We start from the raw sequence: 17,754 nt of genomic DNA, 5'->3' as shown, positions 1-17,754 counted from the left end.
GGAGCTTACTTGGGAGCAGAGAGTGGCTTCCTCGTGGAAGAAGCCATTCATGAAGTCACAATATTCCCGGGATGTGATTTCACACCTTGAACAAGAAAACGTCAAGTCAGAGGTCATCCAGAAATTTTGAATTGATTAAAAAAAATAATATTAAATAATAATAATAATTAAATGTTTCCTTACCTCCCTTTGGTTCCGATGCAGCAGGGTCGGCCCGTGATGGTGCAGTCAATGTGAGGCAGGTTGGTGTGGTTCCCTGTGTTTGACCTGGTGCAAATCTAACAGTAGACAACCACATTTGTGATAAGATTTAAAAAAAAAAAAATCTTGTTTTATGTAGAGAGAAAAAAAACAGGGATGCAAAAAGTGCTGGCCAGAGCGCTCTGTAAAAAAAACATTTCCACTCACTGGCCACTTGGTGATGTCGTCAGGCCACTCGTGCGGCGGGACCGAGGCGGGCTCCAGACATGTCCTGACAGGGACAACCCACCCGTTAGTAGCCTGCGCGTGCGCTTAACGGCGCGCCAAAGTGCGCTTCGGGATGCGTACCTCGGGTCTTGATGGCACACCGAGCCGTATTGTCTGGATTTCCCGTTTAGCTGAGGCGTGCTGGAATGCCGCGGCCACTTCACCCACACAGCCAGAGTGCTCTGCGACATGGAACGGACGAGTCAGAATCAGTCACGCTTGCGACGCCGAATTCATAAAAGACGGCGCGATACGGACCGAGCACTGCTCTTCCGAGGTCTGGACGCAGCCCGAGCGGTCGTTGCGCACGCAGCACGCCGAGTTGCGTTCGATGTCTCGTTTTTCCCTGATGAACTCATGCACTTGTTTGTCCTGCCGCATGCATGGAGAGTATTTGGCCCCCAGGTGGATCAGTGCCTCCTGTAAGGGCAACGAGAAAGTTCGCGCTACGCGGCGTTTAAATCGTACGTTTCCAACGCTCGGCGTGCGCTTACCGAGCTCGGCCCGATCCAGAAGTTCTCCTGCTGTACAAACTTGACATTTTCGTACACACCTTTGTTTCTTAAAACCTGCCCACACGACAAAAAAAAAAAAAAAAAAAAAAAGACCAAACCCGTCAAGCTCTCGCGTCACAGCGGCATCGTGAAGATGCCCAAAAAAGTCAAGCATGCGACACGCACAGAATCAACCGTCTCGTGCTGGGAGAAGCCCACCGGCGCGATGCCGTAGATGCACACTGCCAGGATGGTGATGAGCATGTGGACAAAGGTGATCCAGTAGGTAAAAAAAGGCCTGCAAGGTGGGAGGGAGGAGAGATTTTAAAAAATGGAGACTCCAGAAACACTTTATGACGACCGTATTTTCCGCACTATAAGGTGCACCATTTTCTTAAAAGCTCACTGCGCGCCTTAAAATCCGGTGCGCCTTGTGTATGGTCATTACGGTAATATGTCGACTCCCAAGATGGCTCCTTGCTGGACACATGCTTCCAATGTTATAACTTGCTGTTGGTTCAGTGAACTGTTTCGCTGCTTCATTAAATAAGTTTTTGTTGCAGCTCCGAAAAAAGGTAGAGCTGTGGTGTTGTTTTTTAACACGCACACTTTATTAATGGCTTTCACAGTCTCAACAAATACAGGTACGTCTTTATCCGTCTCCGTGCCTTCTCTTCTTCCGTTCGACTCGAGAGGCGTTCACGACCGCCTCCGAAAAACGTAAATGAAATGAAACTACGAAAATTTAAAATAATGCATCAAAACAGAAAATGAAGCGACGAAATCACAAAATAAATTCTATAGCCCACCCTATAGAATTTATTTTGTGATTTCCTCGTTTGTGAATATAGTACACGACAAAGGAATAAATCACAAAAACGTCTGAGACAGTTCAGTCTCATACGTTTTACTGACATCAGATTGTTCGATTGGAGCTACGCTCAAGGAAATGCCAAAATAAATTCTGTAGGGGGCTATAGAATTTATTTTGTGATTTCCTCGTTTGATTTTCTGTTTTGATGCATTATTTTCAATTTTCGTCGTTTCATTGAAGTAATCGTTAATTTACGTTTTTCGGAGGCGGTCATGAACGCCTCTCGAGTCGAATGGAAGAAGAGTAGCTCCATCTAGTGGATGCATTGTAGATTGCGCCTTATAATCCAGTGCGTCCAATATATGAAAAAAAATGACAAAATAGGCCATTCAATGCGCCTATTAGTGCGGAGAATACGGTAGTTTTTATGTACAATCTAATGAGCACCTGTGGTCGTCCATGTCCTCAATCTGCCTCTTAACGTAGCTGTCGATGCGCTTGCGGTACACGCGGTTGGTCAGCTTGCCCACCATGCCCAGCCCGTAAGGCCTCTTCTCGCGGGCGAATAGCTTCTTGACGGGTACGGCGATGCGTTGGCCGCGCCGCTGCCCGCTGACGCTCACCACCTCCTGACGCAAGGGCACCTTGGGCGGGCCCGGAGCGCCCTCTTTGGCTTTACGCCACCCTCGCTCCAAAGGTCTACGCGCAGTCACGTGGACACAAAAGACAGAAAGAAGGCGCTGATCACATTTGAAAAGCGCTTTACTTCAACATTTTAAGAGACATTATGCGCTTTTTTGACTTTTTTTTTTCATGTATATTTTGATCTCACGGTAGTTGTTTACATATGCAACACATGGTTAAAAATACATCACAATAAAAAGCTTCTGAATTCATCTGAGAGAGCTTGCACATGTATTTTCTATTCTCAATATTTATTTTTACCCCCCCGAAAAAACAATTATTTACGGTACGTACCCGGAATGAATTATCTTAAAAAATAATAATAATAATTTTAAAAAAATCTAAATACACTTATATTTAGCCCACGTAAAGAAATAAAATGTTTAAAAAATTATCATGCAATAAATGATTATAAAATCAGAATTTATTTTCATCAAAATAAATTGATAATACAAAACAAAGAACTTTTAAATTGGCCAACATCAGTACCAAACAATTATTGAAGTAAGATAACAAAAATAAAATGCAAAAAAATATTTTCGGGGAAAAAAATGGATACTTATTTTCATTCATATGCAAAATACAAAAAAAAAGTCTTTACAAAATTTGAAAAGAAATGAATAAATAAAAATATTGTGAGCATTCAATATTGGAACAAAACAAAATATTTATTTAAGTCGAATGAATTCAATTGTCAATGGCATAACCCACATGTTTAAACATTGAAATCAATTTAAGATTTATCACATCTTTAACCATCAGAATTTTGCAAAACTTTTAATCTCTATTTTGTGGGGGGGCAAAAAAATCCACACAATTGACACCTTCCTAGAAAATTCCTCTAGCGCAGCGCCATCTACAGGCGGCGGACTCACAGCATCAGGTGACTCCTCTCCAGCGCCGTTTTATCCAGCGCGCTTCCCGTCAACTCGATCTCATCCTTGTCGCCACCCTCGGCCTCTTTCATCGCCGCCTCCGACGGCGACTCAAACACCTCGTCCGCATACGTGGACAGCTCATCGTGCATCAGAACATCCTAAGGAAAGAAAATACTTTGACAGGCGCAAATACAAAGCGCATGTGGCGGTGGTCGTCCTTTCTGACGGACTTACTCGGGCAAAGAAGGATGTGTCCAGCTCATCGGGAAAGTCGATGTCTTCCTCCATGAAGCTGGCAGGGGTGAAGCTGCGTCTTTGAGTCCGTCGCAGGGTGCCGTCCCGTATGGAGCGCCCCTAAAGGAGCACCCGCACAGATAAGCGTTCTTTGTTAAATACACCTGAAATGGCTTCAAAATTTTGGTCAAGATTAGGGCGGAACGATTTTTAAAAAATCTGATCAGGATTTTTTTTTCAAAATAGTCATAAAAGCTTGTAGTCAACTAATCTAATGCACAAATAAGAATAGAAAAATTGAAATGTCCTTAAATCACCTTAAAAAATAAGCAGGTGTCCATATGTGAATTTATTTTCGAGCTCAATGTAAAGAAAAAGAGGCGAGAGTGAATAACCGATAAAATAATTACAATTAAATACCGTCGTAATAAGTATCAATATTCTAAATGTTCTTAATGGCTCCCATTCTGGGCTTGCAACGCACCAGTAGATCGCTTTGGACACAGGTGTCAAACCCAAATCCGGCAAGCCACGTCATTTTATGTGCCCCGTGAAAGCAAATCATGTGTGTCAACTTGCATGATCCTTGCAAAAAACTCTATCAAAATGTCAAATTGTCATGTGTCATAAATAAGGTGGAAATTTGCAATAATATTGCTATCCACTTTACACTCATTGGAACAATAATTGAACAAACTATTATACTTGACTGATTTCAAAACTAGTAATCCATTTGTGTTTTTTTGTATATAAGTAATAATGCGATCAGACGATGAAACGTTTTTGTGGTTTCACTGTCAGAATGGCACTCCAAGGGAAGACGTAACGCCAACGTGGCCCGCGACAAAAATGAGTTTGACACCCCTGGCTTAGGCAGACGCAATAAACCAGTTTAGGACAAGATTAGAAGGTGTTCCTAATAAAGTGTCCCCTCACCTTGACGAGCGCCGCCGCCGCCCTGAAGCTCATCTTGGCCACCGACTCCCTCTTGCGTCGGCGGGGTATCCGGTTGAGGCCCGAGCGCGAGCTGGTGAAGGAGCAGAGCGACGCTGCCCCGGGTGTGATGGGCGTCTGCGGTACGCTGTAGCCGTCCACCTCCTCCACCATGCGGAAGGCCCGACCGCGAGCCAGCGGGTCGACGATCTAGGGCAACAATCAGCTTCAGCGATGGCCGGCGGGCAACTTTTCACACCAAACAATCAATACAGTGGAACCTGTAAGGAAGTGCTTTTATATTAAGTGATTACTATATACAAGATATACTGTACCTATATTAAGTGATTACTTCAGACTTTTTTCAACCGAAATAGGGTAAGGCTTCCAAATAAGACGAGTACTCGTAATTTCTGGGGTGAGTGAGGGGAGTTTATAATTATTTTAAAAATAATAAAAAATATATATTCTTTTGGTATTATTTGAACAAATCCAATCAAAAGTAACTGTTAGCATGTCAATGGTGTTTTCGACTGTGTTAGAATGAAGCGAGCTGGGCCTTTCTTTTGGCAGTCGTCAGGGTATTTTCAAGACACAACGTGTCCAACTCTTTGTTTGATGTTTACTTTGACCGGGAACTTCAACTGTGAGCGGCATCAAATGGCTTGAAGCCTTTTTTTGGGAAAATTTATTTTGAAGTGAGAGAGCCAATGATGCTCATTCATGTGGTGGGAGAAAAGGCACCAGTGAGTTGGGGTTACTTTCAGCCAGTCTGTGAATACTGTTAAGTTACTCCAAGTTTCATGATGGAGGCAGTTTGACCTTGATTGTGTTTTGCCTTCGATGTTCCACTGTATTGAAGAGAAGCAGCAATGCCTTGTTTTTTTTTTTACCTTCTGCATGCCATGCGAGGAGGAGGGCACATACAGCGGAGGTGGCGTCTCGGTGCTGGTGAGCGAGATGTTGTCCTGGCTCGGCAGGTCCATCTCGCGAATCACCTGTGGCTTGAGTTTGCCATAACGCAGGCTGCAGTGGCGGAGGCTCTTGCGCTGCCATTTTTGCGTGGCGTCGCCATCCTTGCTCACCCCGAACCAGTCGGCCGTGCCCCTGGCGTCACGAGCAGCCGCCATTCAGTTTCACGGTTATGAACAATTGCGGCATTCGTGATGAGATAAGAACATTAAGGCGAACAGGACGACACTTCCTCCAGATGTCATAAGAAATGTGTGAGGGAACGCATCTGGGCATGTTTGTGAGCGGAAGGATAGCATGTCGCACACCCACATAGGTACTTTTGCGCACCCGCATGCATCATGGTTGTTCATATTGGATTAAAGAATTGTTTACTTCATTTTATTAGAGTGACAAAAATACAAAATTTAAAATGAGAATGAATTATTATTCTTATTAATATTGTTATTATTATTATTATTAACCCTTTGAGGGACAGCGGTTACTACGGTGGACAACTTATCATGTTATCAGCCTACAGGGTGCATGAACTGGTTAAATAAATACATATCACAAATAAACAACTAAATATTTGACAAACACATTTTATTTGGTGTAAACTAACTTACTAATTTAACCCATTTGACCAATTAAAAAAGGTCCATTGTGGCCCTCGAGAACAAAAGTTTGCTCACCCCCTGCAATATTTGCTAACCAATCAACCCCCAAAAACTTCCTACTTTATATGTCCACTTGCTCCAAAGTTGACAGTTCCAATTTCGATGAAAATATTCCTCCAATTTCAAAAGGTGATTCCTCCTTATGTGAAACAAATGTGGCTTGGTGGCAGTGCGCAGTGAATGTTAAAAACCAAACCAGCAAGGACATAATCGAAGCACACATCCAGCGCTGTGTGCTCTCTGACAAGCGGGAGGGGCTTTTACACCTGCATACCTGAGCAGGGTTCTGGAGAGCGAGTGGTGCTTCCTGGTGCTGCGGCGGGCAGCTCGCTGGCCCTTAACGGGCACCGTGTTAATCCGCTCAAAGTGAACCCTCCTGCTGCTGTCGCCGGGCAGGAGAAAGGTGCGGAGGGAAGAAGAAGGAGAAGGAAACAGAGAGAAGAACGGGCAGTGAGAAGCAAGAGTGCAGCGATGGGAGTCATCAAGCGGGGGGAGCACCGAGCAGACGGTTAAAGCGGGAAATCGAATTCAAGCAATTTACCTCCCTGATGATGTATGTCAGCCAAGGCCAAATTCTTGGTTGTTCAAAATAAATGGCTTACAGGGGTACAGAAAGTCTATTCTAGACGCATTTGTCGATCACGTGTTAGTACGCGGGGAAGGTCAAGATGACCAGCCATGCAATTTGCATCAGAAGAAGGAAACAAAGGAAAAGGTAAAAAGTTTTTTTCCTCACACAAGTGTGTCAATCAAACGCACTGGGGGCTCACCTCTTGATGGTCTGCGTGATGGACGACTGGCGCTGCAAGACCGGCCGCCGGCTGTCAAAAAAGTCTCGGGGTGGCGATTGCATGTGAGACGTTTCCACCGGCATGCTGATGCTGCGCAGGAAGCCCTGCCTCTTTATCGGCTGCAGGGTTGTAAAATGAAAGGTCCAAGGTCGGAGCTCTATTTGCATTGATTTATGTTTTCTTGACAAATCTCTGGGGTCAAATGTTCCAATTTCAAAAACACATATTGTAAATAAATGGAAAGGCAATGCTGAAAATAGGTTGGGAATAAAAAAAGTTTTTAAAAAAATAATTTTTTTTATACCTATCTTAAGATAAATTATACTCATATTCACAAAAACACACATATATATATTTGTTTAATACCACATCAGTTCGATAAAAAATATTTTAATTGTGAGAAAGCTGAATTAAAAAAAAAACAACTAAAGTCAAACAAATCCTGTTGTCATAATAAAAAAATAATAATAATAATACTGTAAGACAATTTTTAATCATACTAACATTATACATCATGCGTAATGTAAATAACATGAAAGAATATTTTGGTTAAAGCAATAATTATTAAAATGTTTCAATTCACTACATCTATTAATTAGACAACAACAAGCAATATATTTGTCAGGTTAAATGATTGTTAGGATTAGTAGTCACTCATAATTATTACAGCCCTTTAAAAGCATATTTGGGGACGGGGAAACTTGAAGGCAAAAGTGGAAATGTCAAATGAAAGACCTCTTTGTATTTCCTATCATGTGTTTGATGCCCTCTATAAAGTCAAATCTAATGTTAATTTTACGAAAGCTTCATTATTATGAATATTATTATTGTCATCATCACAGTTGTTATGATTAGAGGTCAGTGGGACAAAAATATGTTCAATGTGATGGCCAAGTGTAAGACTATTTGAACACATTTCAACATTGATGATGGTTATTATTATTATTATCATCATCATTATTATTTAGGGTCCCAGGACTCACCTGAACAAAACTGGGCGGCTCGTCCAGCGACATCTGAGCGGTGGGAATGTCTAATCGCAGCCATGGAGGCTTCTTCCTCTGCAGACTGCTGATGCTCTCCCGCCGCGCTTCTGCCATGTTGTGTGTCCCCACCACGGGCCTGCCAGCTATACACACACACACACACACACACACACACACACACACACACACACACACACACACACACACACACACACACACACACACACACACACACACACACACACGAGGGAGAGGAGAACAACTTTAAAGTGCCACTGCAAACATCAAAACTCAGAGGGCCAAAGGAAATGACTTGCAGTACAGATTGACTCCACTGGAAGGCGCTGTTGACACTAGAGACGATTTTAACCAGCAAGGGAACGAGAAGGAACTTTTGCCGGAACATTGCGTGTCAGTACCTAAATTTAGTCCCTGGGAATCTTCTTGGGAAGAAATAGTATGTGAACACAATTCCATTCCACCCACAGGAAGTGGAAATAGAAGAAAAACAGCACTGCGCCCACCTTTTGCAACATCTTCCACTTCCACGCTAACCAAAAATTGGACCTTGTCCAGAGCGTAACAAGTGTGAGTGCACATTCACTCCCCTTTTGGCCTGATGACAACGGGAGGTGCACAATAAAAGGCTCATCGCCCCACAGCCGGGCCTTATTTACTGCATGTTTCACTTCCTGTCCTCTAACTGTGCAACAAAAATAGCAGTCCTCAACAATCCAAAGAGTGGTGAAAACGCTTCTTGGTGTTATTTCGGTTTGAGATGGAAATATCATCTCACTAATTGCCAGTAGGTCTTGCACAAAAACGGCCTGAGCCAACATTCAAATGCAGGACCTCTTGAGTGTGGGGATGATGTGCTAACTTACTTTTCCACCTCTTCAAAATTCAATCGAATATTCTACAATGTATATAAGAAGACCACACACACCCCTGTTCAGTTGCCAGATTTTTGCAAAAAATGAGACCAAATCGTTTCAAAACTTTTTCAACCATTAAGGAGCCCTATAACATGTACAACTACATTGAATTGAAAAACATTATTGTTATCACGGTTGGGCAAAGCCTCTGATAACTGGCGATGTGGCTGTGTTCAACATTCAATGGGAGTCAGCACACCCCAGCCACCATTTTAAATTGCCTCTGATTAACCTAACTGAAGCTCAGCTGTTCTAGTTGGCTTTTCCTGACATTCTGGTGGTCACATCTTACAGCATGAGCCATTTCACAACATCACAGCGATCTTATAGTTCAAAAGGTACCAGTGCAGGCACTATAGAAAGTGGGTAGATGCAATTATTTTTCCAGATGATGTCATCGCAGTATGACCAAGTCACGTCCTCACTTGCTCGTGCTGTGCTCGACAGTACGTGTCCTTCCTGTGGACCACATCTGCCTTTCTGCTGCCATTCCGACTCACCGCAAGCTTCTGAGCTTCTGCTTTCCACCAAGTGACAATTGGGTGGAGGTTAGACAGTGGCAGAAGTGAAAACCACAAGCAAAGAAAATAAATAAATACTTCTCATGGCTTTGGGCCACTATCAGGTACACTTACATGATCTAATACAAAATAATAATGCCTTGTTTTTGATTGACGGAGGGTTATTCATTTAACAGTACTTTTATTTGCGTGGTTTCATTCCATTATATGATGCGTGCAGTACAGTTGTACGCCGCTTCAAACTGAAACTATAATCATAAATCTTTTGTTAAATTAGCCAAGGCAAAAAAATGGTGGAGTGGTACATTCCTCCCACCTACATTAGCGGCTAAGATTACATTAGCAGCTGCACTTGACGCGGCGTTACAAACTGCTCGCCAACTGCCAGAGCAATGAACAAAGGCCTAGGAGCGAAGGTCTTGAGTTCGGGTAAAGGTACTCGCACAACCATTTTTAACATCGTAGCCGCCTTTGAAAATGTGAAAGGCTTCAACACGTGAAGAGGAACAAAAATAAATAGACCGGCACGAGCGTGCATTCTGATCTTTTAGTGTGAGGTGAACGTACTCATGATGACCAATCCAGCCCACCAAACACATGAACCGTATCACCACCCACGTTCGTGAGTCAGCTTTAACATTTACATTTGTTGGCCAAAACCTTTTTAAACGCAGATAGGGGAAGGAAAAATACACACTTAACCCACATCACAGGATAATCACTCAGGACAAACTTTCAGAGACATCCGATGATCAAAAGGAAGGAAAATGCTCCAATATGGCCAAATTATCAGTGGAGAACATTCACTTAATATATCACCGTTGGACATGGGCCGGTTACTACGATTTTCAAAAGTCACGGTTTCAAAAAACATCTTGGCGCAAGCATTATTGGTAGAAGGAGGAATATCACATTCACGAGAGTGCCACCCATCACAATTCAAGCTACAGTGAAACTCCTCTACAACGAAATCATGTTTGCAGCATTTTTCACAACAGGGGGTTTTTCACTATAGCAAATTTGATCTCAGATGTAAACACACACACACACACACACACAAACGTATGTGTACTCTTTATTTTTATTCCAATAGTGCATAAGTATGTGCATACACTTATTTGACACTTCACATAGTCAGTGTAGAAAGAAAAAAAGTTGAAAGAAATTGTGAAATTTACGATCAGCATTCACTTTCACTTACATCAATTTCTTGGATAATGTCTTTTATTTTGCTTCCTCCGTCTTTCCTTTTGATCACTTTTACCCTCTCTTCCAGCGTCAGAGCTCTTGCTGTTTGACATCCAAAGGTCCGTTTTGTAGCCATTTTAGCAATGCAACATTCTTGCTGCGTCTGAAACGAACAATAACAAATACTTCCTGGACTACTGCGCATGTGTACACCAGTGTGGTGGTAGCTGTTGCTGTTTCCGAACAAAGCAGTAGAGGTCGCTGTTGGATTAGACTTCGTTGTAGTGAATCTCGTCGCGAGGCAAGAGCAGAGAAAATTATTTTTTGTATAACGCAACAGGGGTTTTTTTTCGTTGTATGGGGGGCAGGAGAGTGGGAATGGCATTAATGCATGAAGATTTTTCACACTAGGGGGTATTTTCGCCCATGTGGGGTTCGTTGTAGAGGAGTTTCACTGCTAACACCAAGATATCGCTCGCTTTTGAGCTAGCTAACTAGCATGGCTAACATCAGCTTGTTACCACACGAAAGTTACTTCATAAAGCGCCAAAGAGCAGAGAAGGAGCTACTCATTTTCTGAGAAATAAGTACTTTCACTTGTTTTTTTTCACTGTTGTGTCACATTTGGGGAAAAAAAATTGAAATGTCCATTTTGTTTTGTGTGTGTTGCTATTCCCTGTGTGAAAAATAGCAAGTGTACGGAAACGACAGAGCTCGCTGATTACACAGATCAGATCAGGGTTAAAAAGGATGCGCAGACACAAGGCAAAGTTTTGCCTCCCTGATAAACAAGTTCGGTTGCTCAGGATTTGCCGCGTCGGTGAGGGATGCTTCCTCCTGGCAAACTGGGTGGCTTTTTTCTTTCCGTTCCGCAGACGCTCTTTTGCTATTGCTTTAAGCTTCTTCCCCGCTAACCCATTCCCACCCCTCAACCTGCTTCCAGTATTCCACTCTGCCAGGAATAACTGCCATTTGTGGTATTTTACATGCACCCCATATGCAGGACTATTAAAACCGAAACATACATCACATGCACAAAAATATTGAGACATTTGTGAATCAAACAGTCAGATCAACATTTCTACATCTGAGGTGGAGCCAAGGTAAAAGTGTCGGACAGCCAACCTAATTTGCCGACTCCCTCTTGTTCTCCTCAACATGTTGGCTCAAGTGGCACAAGCCTGCAAATCACTAGCCTGGTTTCTCATCTGCTTATGGCACAAATTGAAATTAGTAGGCCGCAAGGCTGCCATTCCCTCCAGCGGCAGAGATGTCCTTGCGGTGGAGGAGAGTCACAGATGAAGGCATGTTTGGCACCTCCTCAAGCTGGAGGATTAGCCTCTTTCATCAGCGAGGGAGCACTATCTGCTCACGGCCACATTCACTCGAGAGAAAAACTCATAAAAAGGCGCCTCGCTGTTTTCCCGATGATTTCACTCAATTATCCCGCTTGAGTCGTAATCTGACTTTCAAGGTGATGTGCGTTTTTTTTCCAACTGATAGGCGGCGTGTTTGCGTTGCCCGTCGCATTCTTTCCAGCGCCATGATTTCATCAAGTTGGGGTTTGTTTTGACTTCACATGGACACGCTTTCAAACGTCTTCGTGAGGGCCCCCACCCCGCCCACAAAAAACACACACTTCCTCCTCAATCAGGATACGAGAGGCAGGCTTGCATGGCTTGTTCAAAACTTAGCATCCATTAGGCAGCAGGAGAACGCAGACAAAACACACAGCTGACATCTTGCCAGGTGCTCGCATGTCCTACGGGCCCCGATGACGGAGACTGACAGGCGGAACAAATTGACCGGACGTGAGCTATTGTTGTTTTTGACCTCGCACAGTCCATAGCATCGTTTCAAAAGAAATTGTGCTCTAGTCAGGCACATGAAAGCACAGTTGTGTATCCCGGGTGGAGCTCCAGAAACAACCTTCGGCTCGGCCAAGCGCAAAAACCAACTCGAATGCTTTATTTCACTTCCAAAAAAGTCAGCGCTCAAGGAAAAGAAATGAGCGAGGACATTTGCTGCATTCAATAAACAATGAAAGTTTGAGACATAAATTCCACTCACGCAAAACCCTAAGGACAAGCGCCGCAGAAAATGGATGGATGGATATTTGACAAATAGTGGTTGACATATCTTTAGACTTTAAGCACACAGGTGGATGTTTTCTCAGGTGGGAAGTGTTTAAAAATAATTTAAAACCAGTACTGTATCAGCGCTTGTGTGTAACTCATTAAGTAAAAAGAGGCACAGTGTGAGATGTAGAAAAATTTTACATAGACATCTGACAGTTAAGTCAAGCCAGATCGAGCTTAAAATGCATTCAAACCTCTAGAAGTGAACTTAATGTGACCTTCTCTAAGTTTTGAATGCATATGTCCAACTATTAAATATTTCAGTACTTTTTGCACAAGTTGCTGTTCTCTAAAGGGGAGTTTAACAGCAACATTTACATGTGTTTGATCCTTGCTTTGACCAATAAATGTAATGCTTCAGTTAGAGCTGGTGTTTAAACTGTCGTCCTCTTCATGCTGTTGACATTTTGAGACCATCAAGAGACCTAGACGACACCTAAGAATGGATCAACAAGGGCCTTGTCACTGTGATGTTTCAAACAGGACGTTCTCAGATGCAAGTGGCCACTGAGTGTCAGGAATCATGGCCGTCAATGACATTGGAGTCGTCATGGAGAGCACTGTGCATCGCCACCACGGGCCTAATTTCATCTTCGTGGACGACAATGCTCCAGCTCGCATCATCAAGTGTATGTCACAATTCCAGGGCTAAAAATGTAACATGTACCGGTATGTGTGAAGGATATTAGATGCATTGTAGCCTGAAAAAAAGAATGAAGTATATTGTGGGAGTGAATTACACCATAAAATACTGTACTATGTTTGTGTAAAATTCAGTGAGGTAACATGAATATTCGTGAAGATCTGTTGAAAATCCTTTTCCCAATGCCCATGGTCATGGTGCATGCTATACCCACATTCCACAAGTTCTCAAGTTTAGCAAGTGGCTTAAAAAAAAAAAAAAAGGAAAAATCCGGAGCCGAAACCACATGAAGTATAAGATTTACGGACAGTAGCTGTCTGGTTTCCGGGCACTGTGTGTTTTCCAGCTGTGGTCGCACTAGTGGGGGGTGAAATTGACGGAACGGAGCTATAGGGCAGGTTTTGTAGAGGCGGCGTCCGTGGACAGTCGGAAGCAGGAAGTGGTTCCTCTGTTGTACGACCTCATTAATGTGAAGAGTGAGAAGTCCGGATCGCTCACTGGCGAGAGCTGCAGCGCTGCCTGACCTCGGGCCTGTGTCTCTGCTTGTGCTGTCATACAGTACACTTGCCATTCTTCTGTAGCTCAACATCTTACGACAATTTGGAAATAATAAGATGTCTGACCTTAAACAGGAATAGAACGGCCACTGCATTGGGGGTCGTTAGTTACTACAAATGCAGCTATTGTTTCGTCTTTCTTCACGTTGGAGTCGGATACTGGGAACAATACAAGGAAATGACCAAATTCAAAATTGGTTTTCCCCCCTCACCCACTTAGAACTGAAAAGATCCTACATAAAGGGCCTTTTTATTTAGGAGGACTTTTTTTTTTAAACATGCTTCACTCACGATGTGGACAATTGGCAAACATCTTATGGACAAGCCACTTTTCCCCCCAAATAATTTCATAACGATGATTACAATAAATTTTTTAAAAACCTGGCTGGTTAGCTATCAGATAGCTACCTGTGTGTCTAGCTAACTATCAGTAGCTAGCTGTCTAATACCTATCTAGTGATCACACAACTTTCAGATAGCTATCTAGCTAACAGATCGTGATCTAGCTAGCTAGCTAGCTACAAAATAGCGAGATACCAGATCGCTATGCAGCCTTCAGACAGCTAGCTCAATAGCTCGATCATAGCTTGACAGCTCAATAAATCAAATGATGAATGGGTCTGTTTTCTTCCTAACTTGTATTCTAATATAACGAACGTATGCTTTCATGAAAAAAAAATATACTGGACGGTGATTTTTCTTCCCGCACCCATAGACCAAGATGAGCCGCGAGTTCCAGTGGAAGTGCTGTCATTGGGAGGGGCTGTGGCGATATGTGACAGGCCGTCATAGCCGTCCAGCCTTTTATGACATTAAAACACATACGCAGCAGAAATATCCTACGCAGCTGACCCTGAGATCAAGTGTCACGGAGAGTATAGGGGCTAGATGCCAGACACGGCCATAGCCAAGACGTCTGCCGTATACGACGCACTTTGTTTTAACTGTTTCTCCACAGATTAGCGCTTGTTTAGACAGAATGCCCTTTAACCCTCCTGACTAAGGATAGAGTACTTACTCTTCCCAGACACGCTCATCACAGTGTTTACCAAATGACAGCGTGGTGTGCCAGAGATATGAATAGCTCCTGAAAATATAAATGGCATCCTCAAAGCAGGCCTTAGGCATGCGGTGTATTTATAGATGTGAATTTCAAATGTGCTGCTTGGTGGGACGTAAAAAAAAAAAAAAAGGCTCACAGGAAAATAAGCAACAGGCCCATTGTGCTGCTTTATTTCACTCTAAAAGTTGATTGTGTGTGACATTTTGGCTCCCAACCCACTCCCAATAACAACAGAGCAGCTGAGAAAAGGCAGGAAATTTTCTATTACAAGGTTAATATCCAGCACAGGAAATCAAACATGAACGTGAGCTTTGCTGACACATTATTACACGCAACCCCGACTCGATGCTTTGAAATATTCAAACCTCACAGGTTAATTATTTACCCAGTATGGCTGGCAGACAGTTTTATAATCTCGCTTTTGTTTCGAGTGACGATAAGCGGATACAATCGTGTGCGTAAAGGCTGATGCCACGAGCTTTGTTGTTTTAATGACCTTTTCCACACAGTAGTCACTTTGACATAGTGAACAACACCGGGTAGATAGTAGGACATGGATGGAGATGGGGGGGGGGGGGGGGGAATGTTTCGTGTGAGCCCCCTCGACATACAGTATTAATGTCCTACCGTTTTTGCATTTGGAAAAACAATTCTACTGATAATACTCTTGGAAAGCACCGTTTATAGCCATATCAGCGGGGGGAAAAAACAAAAACAAGATTTGCTAAGTAAATCTGTGCCGTGTCTCAAGTGGCGGAGAGCCCTTGTTTGTTTCTGCAATCTCGAGGAAGCAGATGACCACAGGTTTGAAAGTTGCGAGTAAGACATTTTAGCCGAGGGAACACCCTTTTAAATCAACCCAGCCCCCTCAAAACGGCTGCTTTGTGAAGTCGAGCCGCTGATAAGCGGCTAATTTTACCCGGCGACTGCAACGGAGGCACCTGAAAGCGCTTTGTTTGCAGGGAAGGCTTATCTTGCAGTGGCTGGATCTCCACCTGCACTCACAACTTATTATTTTCATATATATTAATGTGTGTGTGTGTGTGTGTGTGTGTGTGTGTGTGTGTGTGTGTGTGTGGCTTGTGGCTTGTGGCACCATGCATTCAAAGAGAGCTTATGCACGACAAGCACACTGTGGAGAAAAGACTGAAGCCCGCATGGGGCGGGCTGTTCAGGGCGATTCATGAAATTCAACAGGACTGTGACACTCCCCAAGAACTGATCTCAGGCCAAAAGTGAACAGACAACCATGGCGGAGGTTTAAGACCAGCAGAGGAACCACACTTTAATTTAGAGACGAAATCTGCATATGAAGGGTGACCGGTTTTGCTCCAGTGAGGAAGGAGGACAACGAAAGTAGAAGAAAATAAAAAGGAAGTTTAGTGTATGAGGCTGCGAGAGTCATGACAGTGACCTCAGACAACAGGCATGACCTTTCACACAACGTGGACACTTTTTGAGTAAATTGCCTCGTGTGAAATACGCTTGATTAAATTAATAAACGGAAGGTCAACTGAAACAGCCGCAGGATGCCGCTTGCTCCGAGACTTAAACAAAACAAAAAAAATCTGGATTCTTTGTCAGCATTCATTTTACCTTAAAATGTGCCTAAATCAGAGGACGAGTGGAGGCGCTACACTAGCTCCACAAAAGGTTCAAGTGGAAGAACACACCATAAAAGGCACCATAAAATATGGTATGCTGCTCGCTGCGATGAATTAAAAAATGAATTCCCCCAAATCTGCAGGTAGAGGCACTCATCTATTGCTCGTACATACGTATGTATCATTTATTAACACGCCGGCTACACTGTACTGCTGCTGCAAGCAAACTTTGATTCCTCTATTCAATGTCCAATTGGGAATAGAAAAACTTGCCAGACTTGCATGAAACAGATCACGCAAGACATTGGGACAAAGTTTGCCGAGTGAATTTGTCCCCTATGACCACTGTAAGCGGCGAAAAAAAAAAAAAAAAAAAAAAGAATTCTGGCAAGGAAGTACAGCACTGACCTATCCTGAATGTCTCTGGATACAATGCCGCACGCCCTGCTCTAAAAGACATAACTCGAACAAAATGAGCACTTTCTGCAGCTGCCACACGCACCTTAAATCGCCCACCCAAAAAACAAGTTGTCGATTGTCTGGAGGAGGTTTGACATTCTCTCGTTAAAGCGAGTAAGAGGAGAAACGGCATGTGATAGCCATCCAAATAGTTTCCAGCATGATATCAGCCTGAATCAAGGCCACAAAAGCCGGCATTGTGCCGCCTGATGTTCAATAACGCTCATTGTGCTGGGTTGCGATTGGAAGTCGGCGCAGTGGGGGGAAAAAAAAATCATTCTCGCAATTATTGGAAATGGTGCAACAAGCAAATTCCCACAGAGGCTAATTGTTTTATTTGTTCGCGTACGCCAAAATGATGACATTCACAGCAGCGACGCGAGCCATAACGGCTAATCTTTGTGTTGAAATCATTCGGCGGGATTAAAAATCCTCCACAAAAGAAGTCATCGGCGATGTCATCCCGCTTCCTCCCATGGAGACCACCGGCGCATAGAGCTCGGGTTACTTGGAGTACTCCGGGGAAGGAAGCAATGGTGGGGTGGGGGGTGGCAGGAAACGCACACGTACAACGGGATGCGTTCAACGCGTCCGGTCCACACGACGGCGGAAACGACGTGCACACATCCCGTCCCGTCGTGCGACCGTTCGTAAAGAGAAACTCGCCCCGGGGTTGTTGGAGAAAAGTTGGAAAGCTTGATGTAGTCATCAATTCGGGATTGGTCTCATCAGG

The 17,754-nt window shown here is 43.5% G+C and overlaps 1 protein-coding gene across 3 annotated transcripts in view; it reads right to left on the bottom strand.

Annotated features, from left to right (window-relative positions):
* The window catches only part of rhbdf1a (rhomboid 5 homolog 1a (Drosophila)), a 31,716-nt gene that overhangs the window by 4,346 nt on the left and 9,616 nt on the right, over window positions 1-17,754 (bottom strand). Inside the window, exons 2-16 of one of the 3 annotated variants that reach the window (XM_086132870.1) lie at window positions 7,911-8,056; window positions 6,907-7,046; window positions 6,411-6,518; window positions 5,399-5,612; window positions 4,509-4,715; window positions 3,573-3,692; window positions 3,336-3,496; window positions 2,224-2,475; window positions 1,149-1,260; window positions 963-1,037; window positions 727-888; window positions 550-650; window positions 409-472; window positions 184-278; window positions 10-85 (exon numbers count right to left, since the gene is read on the bottom strand). In XM_086132870.1, the coding sequence (XP_085988996.1) occupies window positions 10-85; window positions 184-278; window positions 409-472; window positions 550-650; window positions 727-888; window positions 963-1,037; window positions 1,149-1,260; window positions 2,224-2,475; window positions 3,336-3,496; window positions 3,573-3,692; window positions 4,509-4,715; window positions 5,399-5,612; window positions 6,411-6,518; window positions 6,907-7,046; window positions 7,911-8,027 (2,004 nt within the window). In that variant the 5' untranslated portion in view covers window positions 8,028-8,056. The remainder of the gene's footprint in view (window positions 1-9; window positions 86-183; window positions 279-408; window positions 473-549; window positions 651-726; window positions 889-962; window positions 1,038-1,148; window positions 1,261-2,223; window positions 2,476-3,335; window positions 3,497-3,572; window positions 3,693-4,508; window positions 4,716-5,398; window positions 5,613-6,410; window positions 6,519-6,906; window positions 7,047-7,910; window positions 8,057-17,754) is intronic. The other 2 variants (XM_086132871.1, XM_086132872.1) reach the window with 2 other exon arrangements.

This window comes from Hippocampus guttulatus, chromosome 16 (assembly GCF_054856545.1).
Source record: "Hippocampus guttulatus isolate MCC_2025c chromosome 16, RoL_Hgut_1.0, whole genome shotgun sequence".
Taxonomy (NCBI): domain Eukaryota; kingdom Metazoa; phylum Chordata; class Actinopteri; order Syngnathiformes; family Syngnathidae; genus Hippocampus; species Hippocampus guttulatus.
The sequence above is the reverse complement of the archived record's forward strand: the minus strand, read 5'-3'. Positions and strand labels throughout refer to the sequence as shown.